At 39.0% G+C, this 13,617-nt stretch overlaps 1 protein-coding gene across 1 annotated transcript in view; it reads left to right on the forward strand.

Moving 5' to 3' along the window:
• The window catches only part of klf7a (Kruppel-like factor 7a), a 66,473-nt gene extending 53,090 nt beyond the window's left edge, over positions 1–13,383 (forward strand). The window contains exon 4 of the mRNA XM_038281008.1: positions 7,469–13,383. Within this exon, the coding sequence (XP_038136936.1) occupies positions 7,469–7,520 (52 nt within the window). The 3' untranslated portion in view covers positions 7,521–13,383. The remainder of the gene's footprint in view (positions 1–7,468) is intronic.
• Positions 13,384–13,617: the final 234 nt, after the last annotated feature.

Below are 13,617 nucleotides of genomic sequence, written 5' to 3' on the forward strand. Positions count from 1 at the left end.
ACACAAAAATAGTGAGCTGATAAAGTTCTACATTATTAAGTCCATGATGTCAAGAGGGGAATAATAGAAAGTTTCACACAAAGTACACGTCAAGTAATAACGTATTTTTTTTAAAGCGGCTGTGCCTATAACTTTCGTCACAGAAGGGATAGAGGGACACTATATAGCTGTTGGTCTCTAGTTCCAAATAGATCTGTCAGGTGGTCCCTTTGCTGAAGCAAGTATCCTGCATCCTTTCCTGACCTCCTACCTTGCTGCCTGCCCTATTTGGACACCACTTATCATGGCGACCGCTGAAGATTCCTGCTTAGCCTAAAGTACCCTAACTGATATTGCCAAATTCTGGCAGACCAATAGCCTTACAACCATGTACAACAATACTCACAGCTGAGGGAAAGGCACCAATCAACATAAAAGTTATGTTTTTAGACTGTGGAAGGAAGTAGGAGTACAATCTGGGTTTTCAACGTTTTTTCATTGGCTGTTATCGGACTAAAGTGGGAAAAATTCAGACCGACCAAACACAGCCCAATTTTCAACAACTATTTCTGGACTTAATCAAGACTATGACGGACCTACCAGATTAAACCTAAAAACCAACGTCTAAATGACGTCTGTTGTTTGAGGGGAGTACCTCCTTCTCCATAACAACTTCTACAAACAGTGTCCCAGTTTTGTTTAAACTGTGCCAGCATACAGCTGTTAAGTTAAAGTTCTTCACAAGGCAAAAACCCAAATTCATATCAATAAAACTGAATCCAGTTCAGTCAAGTTTCACTACAAACCACTTCAAACTAATACTTCTAACAACCCCAAGTTCAATGGGGGGAGTGTTGGCCTAGTGGGTTAGAGCAGTGCGCTTGTGCTCTGAGAAGGCTGCAAGTACCCAGTTCGATGCCTCGACTCAGACAAGACCCTTAACCCCATACTGCTCCCCGGGCACCGCACGATGGCAGCTCACTGCTCCCCAAGGGGATGGATCAAATGCAGAGGTAGATTCCTCCAAAGTGAGATCAATAAAGTCCAATTATTATTATCTGATTCGGTCCAGTTACCCAGAGTCCAATTTAAACTCATTTGTGGCATGAATAAGTTAAATTCAGTTAAAGATTTAATAGGATTTGTTAAAAAGTGATCTTACTCAGGAAGCTGACTGCATTGTGATTGACTGTGCAGCAATTCCTCATCCTTAAGCAAGCTTGTCCGGGCAATTTAAAGGAGCAAATGCTACTTTACAGGAAAAAAAACCTCTCGCAGAATCATGTTCAGTTATAATCAGCCTGGGACAGAAGAAAGAGACAGAAAAAACTCTCCAGTACTTGGTTAGGAGTACTTTCTACGTACAGAACACATGTGAAACACAAAGTGGACCCAGTAACATCTGTCAGTTCTTTCTTTTAAGAAAAAGACATCTAGAACACCGCGCCTTCAGAGTAACTAGATAAGTGAAAAGATAATGGTCCTATTAATGTCTATGTCCAGTAGAGACAGGAGGATGGAGTAGGTGTACTTACAAAAAAAATAATATTAATAAAAAAAAAAAAAAAAAATTTCTGTGTCATATATATATATATATATATATATATATACACTATATTGCCAAAAGTATTTGCTCACCTGCCTTGACTCACATATGAGCTTAAGTGACATCCCGTTCCTAATCCATAGGGTTCAATATGACGTCGGTCCACCCTTTGCAGCTAGAACAGCTTCAACTCTTCTGGGAAGGCTGTCCACAAGGTTTAGGAGTGTGTTTATGGGAATTTTTGACCATTCTTCCAGAAGCGCATTTGTGAGGTCGCACACTGATGTTGGACGAGAAGGCCTGGCTCTCAGTCTCCGCTCTAATTCATCCCAAAGGTGTTCTATCGGGTTGAGGTCAGGACTCTGTGCAGGCCAGTCAAGTTCATCCACACCAGACTCTGTCATCCATGTCTTTATGGACCTTGCTTTGTGCACTGGTGCACAGTCATGTTGGAAGAGGAAGGGGCCAGCTCCAAACTGTTCCCACAAAGTTGGGAGCATGGAATTGTCCAAAATGTCTTGGTATGCTGAAGCATTCAGAGTTCCTTTCACTGGAACTAAGGGGCCAAGCCCAGCTCCTGAAAAACAACCCCACACCATAATCCCCCCTCCACCAAACTTTACACTTGGCACAATGCAGTCAGACAAGTACCGTTCTCCTGGCAACCGCCAAACCCAGACCCGTCCATCAGATTGCCAGATGGAGAAGCGCGATTCGTCACTCCAGAGAACGCGTCTCCACTGCTCTAGAGTCCAGTGGCGGCGTGCTTTACACCACCGCATCCGACGCTTTGCATTGCACTTGGTGATGTATGGCTTGGATGCAGCTGCTCGACCATGGAAACCCATTCCATGAAGCTCTCTGCGCACTGTTCTTGAGCTAATCTGAAGGCCACATGAAGTTTGGAGGTCTGTAGTGATTGACTCTGCAGAAAGTTGGCGACCTCTTCGCACTATGCGCGTCAGCATCCGCTGACCCCGCTCCGTCAGTTTACGTGGCCTACCACTTCGTGGCTGAGTTGCTGTCGTTCCCAAACACTTCCATTTTCTTATAATACAGCTGACAGTTGACTGTGGAATATTTAGGAGCGAGGAAATTTCACGACTGGATTTGTTGCACAGGTGGCATCCTATCACAGTTCCACGCTGGAATTCACTGAGCTCCTGAGAGCGACCCATTCTTTCACAAATGTTTGTAAAAACAGTCTGCATGCCTAGGTGCTTGAATTTATACACCTGTGGCCATGGAAGTGATTGGAACACCTGATTCCAATAATTTGGATGGGTGAGCAAATACTTTTGGCAATATAGTGTATATATATATATATATATATATATATATATATATATATATATATATATATATATATATATATATATATATATATATATATATATGCCTTTCATTGAAGTTCAATTTAATTATTCCAGTATTTCTATATATTTAAGACAAGTGTTTCCTTTCTACATATTTAAAATACAAATAAAAACAATTGTTTATATGTTGACCTCAAGACAGAGATGTTAACATATATAAAAATTTTTTTTTTATTTGATAAAAGATGTTTCCTTTAAAAAAATAGATATGACTAAAGTATATCTTTTTTAAGCCTTATATAAAATTATATACATATAACATTAAAATCTACAAAATTATGTTGCGATTAATATTCTCTCTTTATTTTACTCTTTTTAAATAAATAACTCATTTTAAACAGTTTTTTTATTAGCATAATTCCAGTTTTATTTTCATGTAAATGATACCCATTGATCTTTATTTATTCATAGGTACAAAAAAGAATAAAGATGTCATTCGTTTGTCAAATGTGGCATAAACAATATACTAGATGTGTGCTTTAAAATACAGTGACAGGGTGGAAATTGAACACAAAAGAGGAAGTTCCTGAATATGGGACCTCTTAAATCATGCATGGATTCATTATAAAAGGACAAAAAGAAATCCCTTCTCACCTAGGGTACTTTCCCTAATGTCGATAAGAATGGGGGGTCTTTGAGTGTGTGTTAATGAACAGCAGGCCAGACAGCGTCAACTAAATCAGGTCCCAGCTGGATAGACTGTAAGTACAGTATCCCCCCCACCCCTGCAGGCACATCCCTAATTCTGGCCCACCTCTGTCATGTGTCAGAAGGTGTCCAGCCTTTCCCGCCTGAAGACCCAAAATCACAAATGCGCCCTGCTGAGATTAAAGAAGAGTGGAAACAGTAGAGACACACACACACACAAAAAGAAGTCGGGGTGAAGATTAAAGATTGAAAGGGGTGTTGTGGGGTGAAACACACCCACGATGTGCCAGCTGGTGTCGTGCCCCCAAGTCGTGACTCATACTTTGCCATCTGTCTCCCAGAGTGCTCACACACACGCCTGGTGACACACAAAAACACGGATGAATGTCTCCTTGGCGCTTTGTTCATTCCTCGAGTGTTTATGAATAAACAGGACAGTAAGACGTTTGACACGGGTTTGGCCTTTCTGGCAAAATAAAAAAAAAACACCTGTCTAAAAAACTATCAACAGCTAGAGACAACATTGCATTTTTTGCTCTACATTTCAACTTATTCATATGTTAAACGTATCCATGACTAGTTGCACTTTTTTTCACCTGTGCAATGCATGCTGGATGATGTGGTTAGGTCCTACTGGATGGAAACTTACAGAATAAACAATAGAATTTTTTTTTAATTATTGTTTTTGCATTTGACTGGTGTAAATGTAGACAATGCCACTTCCTCAAAGTTTTTTATGAGACATCTTTTAAAAAATTTACTAATATGTTCAGCTTCCCATCCACTTTTAACTATATTGGCTAGAGCTAAGACCATTAGCAGAAGCTAATATAAAATCTAAATTAAAGCAGAAGATAATTAATTATTGTTTCAAGTGATGGTAATGCATCGTTCTGTCATTGCAACACATCGACTTAATATATATGTTAAAATCTTTTACAATGCTAACAGTAACTGGAGCTCTTTGTAGCATAGCTCTCCATCTGGATTAGCGTCTCCTTGCTACTGCTGCTGACTCATCTAATGGCCAGCTGTATTTTTATGAATTTTCAATCTTTTATAGACCAGTTCAAAAAAATGTTATGTTATTGACAAACTCAAATATTTGACAGACAAGTCAAGGTAAAATCCTTGTAAAATTTTAAGTCTTTGGAAAGACCAGTCTAAGTCTGTGAAAGACGCTTCTATTTCCTGTCTAAAAGAACTATCATTTTATTCGCAATTGTTTTTCAAAGCCTTAAAGATGCATTTCTATTTGTCTTCCAGAGATTTTACATTGGACCTGGACATGGTTTTCAAACGCTTATTGTATTTGGATTTATCTTTCAAAGACTTGAAATTGGAATTGTCTTTCAAATATTTGAAGTTTGACTTGAATTTGTCTTTCAAAGACTTAATACTTGCCTTAGAACTGGCTATACTTTGGTTGGACTTGGACTTGTCTTTCAAAGACTTAAGATCTGATTTGGACTTGTGTTTCAAAGATCTGCCTTAGAATAATCTGCAAAGACTAACATTTGGCTTCCTCTTTTTCCTCTTAAATTGGATTTGGACTATTCTTTCAAATACTCTAGAAGGGAGGAAAGTATTTTGACTTGCTATCAGAGACAGGTTATGTAGATTATGTAAATTGTAAACATTCTAGACTTTAGGGTCACTTATGCTATAACTTATTTTAATTGTGTCCACACCTGCTCCAAATTAGCTGATCACTCCACTCATTGTTCTGTTTCTTATATATATACTTTTCCTCTGCAGTTCCTCATTGCTGGATTCGTTTCATTTTAATGTATGTTCCTCCCAAGGGTCTCGCTGTTTTGGTTTTTAATTTGCTAGGGGTGTAGATCACACCCATCTTGGCTATTCCATTCAGTATTAATTTCCTGACCCAACGATTCGATTATTTTTGATACTCAAGAATACATCATCTTCTCTCCTCTGCCACTTCTGTCTTGCCTAGCTCTTCTTTCACCTCTGCTATCTCCGCCATGTCTTTCTTGCTTACTGTTTACGCGAGTGTGTGTGCAAGTGAAAAAGGGTAGTGGCTAAAGGAAGCGAGGTAGGAGGGCAAAATCTGTTTAGCGCCACCGCAGCACGGGAGTCAGAATTACGTCAGGGAGCAAATGGATAAAAATAGACCGAAGGAAAAAAAAAAACATGAATCGATACTGTTGCGGACGTGTCAATGCAACGGATCGTCGGCTGTTGGATCGATGCATCGATACAAAACAATTACTATTTACACCCCTATAATTTACCTGCCTGTTTAGCATGGATTTACGCTTCTGTTGCCCTCAACTTCATCGTAAAACCTACATCTCTGCTCTTGTCTCTGCATTTGGGTCCTCTACAAACATCCACCAAAACTGACCCTATGGATGTGTTCGATTTTAGAGGCTGCAGACCCGGTCTACCTGGACTGTGTCCTTTGAGGTTTATGAAAATAAGAGGGTCAGAAGACGTTTGGCTATGGATTAGCTATCTCCGGCTTTCACCACCCCTACACTCTGTCGCCTAGCAACCATGAAAGTTGTCACACAAAGCAGGCAAAGAATGGATACCAAACATCCCACTACTGTCCTGGGCGCTAATAACATTTTAGCTCTAGCAGTTGTACCATCATCGTGAATATCCGACTTATAGTCCCTACACTGCAGAGACATTGGAATATGTGCTTAAATGTCAGCAAAACCCATTTGCACAGGGACAGATGAAAACCTTTCAATGAACCAAACATTCATCGCCACATATCTGACTCTATAACCATTTAAAAGCACTATTTTCATTCATTTCAAATGGAACTATTCAATTACTTGTATTATATTAAACTGCACCTACAATATTCATCACTGTTTTGCGCCATTTACCTCTTTCCTCTGATCACGAAGCAGCCGGCTTGCTTGGTCTCGCATTGAATAATGGGATACCTAATGCTATGTAGGATACACCGGACCGTCCTTCAAACGGGCGAAGAGAAGGCTGCATTTGTTGGCTACATAACAGGGACTCTTCCAATCCGAACAGGCCTTGGCGCCGTAAACGGCCGACAAATCTGTCCTTCCGAGGACACTGCCACTGGATTCAAACTTAGCATGTGAATGTTTTTACATTACTTAAACTGAAGGGCCAATAGGAATGGGTAATACAGGTAACGATAAACAAACTAAAATTCAACCTAAAACAATTTCTCTCAAGTGTTTCTTGGCACATCAATTATCAAAATGCTTCATATCACTTACTACAAAGCCAACCGCTCTTTTGGAAGGCACTTCTCGTGGGAATGGAGGAGTTGTTTTCCATTACAAGCTCTCAGCGGAAACAAAGTTTACCCAGACATGCATATGAAAAACAAAAAAAGTAGGGAGTCTGATAAAAGCGACATGAATGTGTGTGTGGAAGCAGGCACAGAATGAGCCAGCTGAAAGCATTTATTATGTCAGTTTGTGGCGATCAGCTTGAAATCCTCATTTTCGCAAACATTTTTCAAAAACCCCTTGCTGATAACAAAAGACAAGAGCAATTTCATTTTCACCGCGCAGGGACGCCCCAGCAATTCCACAAGGCTGGTTTTTAGATGAGAGGCTCCGAGTCATCTAATTTAACTGTCGTTTTACAGCACATGTTTTGCATGCTGCTTTTTATTCCCCTCCACTCCCCCCACCATCACTGTTTCAACAGATCCATCTGCAGGCTCTCTAGTTATTCATGGCGCAGCTGAAGTCATTAGGAGTTCTGCTGAAAACGCTGATTATGAATTAGTTACACATATACTAATTGCGTGTGCATTAGCGGCTCAGCACTCACTAGCTAAAAGCAACGTTTAGCTCAGTCTACAAAACAAACTTCTTCCTCTTGCTTTGGTAACGAGCTAACAAGATGTTCTCTGTTGTTTTTTTTTCTTCTCTTTTTTCGGCTGCAGGTGCTTCTCCCGGTCGGATCACTTGGCGCTGCATATGAAGAGGCACATCTGAGGAGCCTAAGAGGTCAAAGGAAGTGGAAGGACTGGGAAGTGAACGAAAGAGATGGGGCTAATGACAGCTAAAAAAGAACAAAACGAAGATGGAGAGAGATGGATGATTGACACCAACACACCAAATTGAATCAGAGGGGGGATAAATGGGGGTAGGGCATCTGACCATATGCAGAATCCAACTTATCCACAGTGGCTTTTGTCATTCCAACCTCAAACCTTTTGGTCCAAACATACAGAATAATTTAACGCCATTTGGAAAACCATTTAAGTCCTAGAAGATACATTTCCCACTCTTTTTATGTGTCTTCTAGGGGAAGTTGGATGAATTGTGCTTATCATTGGCAGCTTTTTTGTCATGTCATGACATGTCCCTCATTGACAACCTTCCAAAACAGCTTTGTTCCGCAAGGCATTTGTACAGTCACGCTTTTTCAACATTTCTACTCTTCAGAAAAAAATCTACGGATTTAGAGATGACCTAATTTTCAACAAAACCTGCCTTTATTTTGTCAAACCTGCCTCACCCTTTTGAATCACCTTTAGGTTTATCATCTGACCAAGTGGGCAAATTCCAAATGGATGCATTCACAAATCTTTCTGCTCTGATACCATTGAAGCATTGGCCTCAGTTTCTTTGGAGTCCTCAAAGACTTGACTTGTAAGCAGGATGGTGTTGCACCAATGAGCGGTCCCGTTGTTGCACTGACTTTACCCCCAAGATCAACATCTACTGAAAGGAACGTATCTACTCTGGGAATGTCAGATGAAACTGAGCATCTCGAGAGATGTAGGCAGCTTTATAGGAGTGTTTCCTTCTCAAGATCTTATCGATTGTTGTCAAAAATGGTTGCACAATTGACTTTCAAATTTTTTGTAAAAAAAAATCTAAATAAAATGTTCCAGCGTTGAAAGGAAACGCTCCCTTTTTATGTGCCACCTGAGCACAAGTTTAAGCAGCTTGCCCACTGCTATAGCACACCGAACACAAACAAGATCACCGTGTATTTAAAGGTTATATTGTTTCTAAGAAGATCCTGTTACTTGTTCGAAAAGAGACAATTTTGAATAGACACCTTGCGAAGAACTCACAGGAAATTGATGCAGCTAAAAAAAGGAAAGAAAAGACGAATGCCTGAAATGATCTCTTTGGGCTTTGAGAGTGATTGGCACCAAACTAATCGCTGGACTGAGACAGTACTGCACAAAGCACACATTCCTGCAGAATTCTTCCAATTAAGCATCTCTCTGACTTGACTTCGAGTAACAAAAAAAAAAGCATTGGACAGCTCTTTGAATCTGGACACATGTATAGCAAGAACATTTCTGCTGACTTCCTGACCAGCATGTATGTCAGAATTCTGATATTTTCCCCTACTAGACGGACTCTTAGGAAGGCACATTCAATCAATCAATTGAGTCCTGTCAGAGAAAAATCAATGTGAATGTATTTGTTACAATCCTGTCCATTTAACTAAACCCATGAAAACACTGGGGAATGGTGGGTAAGACCATATTACCATTTTTTCTTTTCTTTTTCACAGTAGGGAAGAATAACTGGACTTGAGTAAAAAAAATGGCTGGTCACAGCTAGTAGCTTTTGATATTTTACTGGCTTTCTTGGACTAGCATGAGTGCTGATTTCCAGTGGGTGGCTCAAATGGGTTAGAAAAAGGTGGTTATGCTCAGTCAGCAATGATAACTGCCCCATCAGCTTATGTAACTGCAGCACAATGAAAGCCACACGCACAAGGGTACAAACATTCAATCCAGATAAAAATGGAATTTACATTAATCTTGTGTAACCAGACCTACGTCATGATGACCAGAAACTACTCATCGATGTCTTAATTTCACAGATTGCATTTGAGATGAACAGCAAATTGCACACAAGCAGCTTGGGTATCAATTTGTCAGCAACTGTTTTGCTACTTATCCCCAGAGTAAAATGTCTTCTTATGAGTTTTAAAGCTTCAGATTTAGGACTTGGTGGAGTAGAGCTAGAATTTGGCTAAGGCTACATCTACATGAAGGTGAAGACAGGATCTGCACAGCAAAGATGGAACAAAAAACAATTAATAGATGTTATAATAAATATGCCAGGTTAGTGAAGCAGATGATAACCATAAAATCACCATAAAATCACCTAGTTTAAAAAGAGCAAGGCAAAATAAAAAACTGTTCACCCAATTAGCCTTAGAGCTAACTTGAACATATTCCAGAGCTTTTAATTTAGCTAGGATCAAATCAAGTACCGCTTGCCACTTTTGTAGACTGTTCAGCAGGGATGGTTGCTAGCGCCTGTCCTAAAAGTTGCTGGAATGACGTCATCACCTAATTTCCATATTCGGTTAATGCTTTGATTCAGTCATAGGAGAGAGGGGGGAAAAATCGGCAAGACAGAAAATTATTAAAAACGCTCTTAATACATTTAAAACGTAAATATTTGACTCTATAAAATGCCTGAACCAAAACTATGGATGTCAATCTTTTTATGCTATGATATTAATTTAATAGGAGACACAATGAAGGAGGCTGTATATGAATTAAATGCTGGTAGGAATCTATTTAAGTGCAATCACTTTAAAGATATATTACATTAAATATGTTTAGAACAAGCTTCAGGGGGATCAAAGGAAGCTTTGTTCATTTGTGACTGATTTTCAATAGAAGAACAGCGGGGAGTAGGTCTCGTTTCATGTCAGTGCTTTGGAGAAGGGAGGGTCTCACAGCAGCTCTCACTGCCTGCTGAAGACAGTCAACTCAGAGCGATTGGTGCTTTTATATTATCGCTTCAGTCTTCAACAACACAGCAACAAGTCCCTAGGTTTGTGGCCAGCCAAAACAAATAGTAGAAGTGTCTGAAAAGTCGCCAAGTTTAAAGACTCTGTCTTCAAAGCTACTTAGCAAGCTAGGTATTATAATGTATGCAATTGCCCTGACTAATTAGCATGCTTAAAGTAACAGCGACATTGTGATATCCATGATGGTTAACCATACATTTACTTTTATCCACAGTTCATTATCTTTTCATAAAGCTAGCATGCTAATAAATACCCACAGCTAATATGCATGAGAACTGTTTCTGGCCTAATGTCTGCAGGTTAATAGGTCACAGTAGTATCAGCAACCTAAGATACAGTTCATTAGCTCTGTTGAAGATTCTCAGTCATCCAGGTCATAGCCATTCCTAAAAAGTAAAAAAAAAACAATCCACTGGACTTGGTTTCCAAGTTTGAAGACGTTTCGCTTTACATCAAGGCAGCTTTGTCAATTCACAGAGGCATGGCTAAACCAAGAAGAGCTACCTCCTCCAACAAGACTCTGCTGTGCACCTGCAGCTTAAGGACATGGGACACTCATTTGAGGACCAGAATGTTCACATTTTGGACAAAGAAGACTGGTGCTTTAAAAGGGGTGTGAAGGAAGCCATTTATCTTAAGACCTTAAGATCTTAAGACCAACCTTAGAGAAAAAACTACAATGCAGCGATAGAGTTGATTCCTTCCCGCTATCATATCAACCCCCAATCCCCATGCAGGGGACAAAACAACTCACCTGGGCAGTCAAGCTAACAATTGCCCCTAACAACCCCCCTTTCCGAGGCATAAACCAGTATATGGTATTGCTGGCTGAAAATAACCCAAAAGGACTCCCCATTCCTAAGGGGCGGACATGTTCTTCTGTTTCAGTTTGCATGCTTTATGAGCCAAAACAAGTTTTTGGGCTTCTATATAAAGCTTCGAACTGAACACTAATTCATTTTGAATTGAGAAAGCTTCCTGGATGGAAAGTGAAACATTCAACCTTGGAAACCAAGTCCAGTGGATTATTTATAACTTTTTTGGAAAGTTTACTAGTGTCTTATAAGAAAAGCCATTATGCTGTTGACCACTGATAATTATTGATCTGCACTATTATATATTGGTACCAACGTCACCAACAACAGCAAAAAGTTCCTAGATTTGTCGCTAATTGCTTTTTTTGGAAGGAAAATTGCAAGAGGGGTCTAAAAAGTTGCTAAATATAGCCACAAAGTTGCTAAATTTTCATCGGTTGGTAGCCATAAGGTTATCCCAATGTTCAAAGTTTATTAAAAAGCTCAGTATTGTTATCTTCAAAATGCCGCGACTAACTGGCATCCTTAAAGTAACAGTAAATACGTAATTTTCATGATAGCTAACTTTAATTTTACCATTAGCCAAAGTGGATTATTACGTTATTAATAAAGCTAGCATGCTAATTACTCGCAGCTCAGGAGCATGACAGTTGTTACCAGCCTGTGTTTGCAGGTTAGTAGTAAACAAGAGTAGTATTTGCATACTAATATACAGTTCATTTTTGTTTTAACAGGAAAGCTAGCATGCTATTGACCACATGTAATTAGCGATCAGTGATTTCACGTTGTCAAATTCTCCAACAACACGATTTTAAAGTCACTATTTTTGCCATTAGTCTCTTTTTTTAATAGAAACGTTGCTAAAGCAATCACTAGCTAAGTACGGCATAACTTAATTTCCACAACCATAAAACTGAAAACATTTTACTCTGGAGATTCAGATTACCACAAAAGAGATCTTTATTTTTCTAAATAATTTAAATTTTAAAGGCCATCTGAGCTGCATTTTCTTGATCATATGTGCAAAACGATGACTAATCAAATAAAGCAAAAGTAATAATGACAAAATTTGGTCGAAAAAACATTTGCTGTTGTGTAATTTTCTCTGACTGCACATGAAATAGGTAACAAGGAACAGCAGTTTCTCCTTTTTTAAGGCGACTGCTTACTATTGATGGCAGCTCTATGTGTGTGTTTCAGTATTTAAGTTCGATACTGTTCTGTTGAATGAATCTGTGTGTTTTATGTAAGCTGGAGACTGTTCTACATCAATTGAAATCATTTGAGTGTTTTGGAATTTTAATGGGTATATTTCGGTTGACTTACCCTTAAACTTTTCTAAATTAGCCAATCTTAAATGATAATCAGCCTCCTCTTGGAGTGCTGACAAACAAAATTATTCTCCAAGTGTTTGGAAAACTGGAACCTTGAAATGTGAATGTGTTTTCTGCATAAAAATAAAGAAAAAAAAATGTTTTTATGCTGTCTCTGAGGATGCGGTTACGTTCAGTGTCACCTTAATGAATGATTCAGTTCTCCCGTGCCTGTGTGTTATTCGTCTCTTTGTGTTTTGCACTTGTTTTTTTTTCTTTTGAGAAAGAAAATCTAACTACATATCTGATGTTTTTTTTTTTACATGTCTACAATCTTACAACTATCCTCTCTATCATGATCACTAAGTCTGTACAGTAGCTTTTTTTTAGCACAATTTCGACACACCGACGCAGATATTCTGCAACACTTTTCACAGATACTTATAGAGGCACATTCTGCTCGTTTCTTTTTTGTTTTTTTGAGCCTGTTTTCCTTTTCATGTGAGGCTGCAGCTCTAGCTCTTTTAGAAAAATATGCTAGGGTTACATGCATTACTATGTGTGACACCACCTCCGTTTCCACAAGGTCTGAATTTTAAATCAAACGCACCTCCCCTTTTTCTACCAGCATACTCTCATCACTTTCCCTTCTCTTCCTTTTTTTTCCCAATAAGAACCCTTTCTCCCTTGCTATTGTCCTTCTGTTTTTGTTTCTCTGTACAAAGTGTTTCAAATTTATCATTTGTATATTATGACGTATGGGTACGATAATGTTCTTTATTATGGAAAAATGAGAAAGATTTATTTTTGTTACTGGTTTGTTTCATAATTCCTTTTTTAAATTGGTATTGTAATATCTCTATGCAAGCAAACTGTTCGGTGAATCGTTTTTATTTAAGAATGTAATTATGTGTAATAAATGGTAGAAGCAGTTTGGCACAGAGTTATTCATGTTTTTTTTTCAGCCGGCCTGTCCCCTTCCAGCAACAATACCCACCTAATCACCCATCTCCATGCTGGATATTTCCTCCGATTTCTTATCGAGTCTCAATCACGGAGTCATTCAGTGTAATAACAAAGGGCGACCAAAGTGACGGGGGTTTTCTCAATGACCAGCAAAATTCTTTTTTTTTTTAAGAGGTATTGCCACAGGTTTTCCGTGCTAA

The sequence above is a fragment of the Cyprinodon tularosa genome, unplaced genomic scaffold (genome assembly GCF_016077235.1).
Source record: "Cyprinodon tularosa strain WSP-4 unplaced genomic scaffold, ASM1607723v1 ctg166, whole genome shotgun sequence".
Taxonomy (NCBI): Eukaryota; Metazoa; Chordata; class Actinopteri; order Cyprinodontiformes; family Cyprinodontidae; genus Cyprinodon; species Cyprinodon tularosa.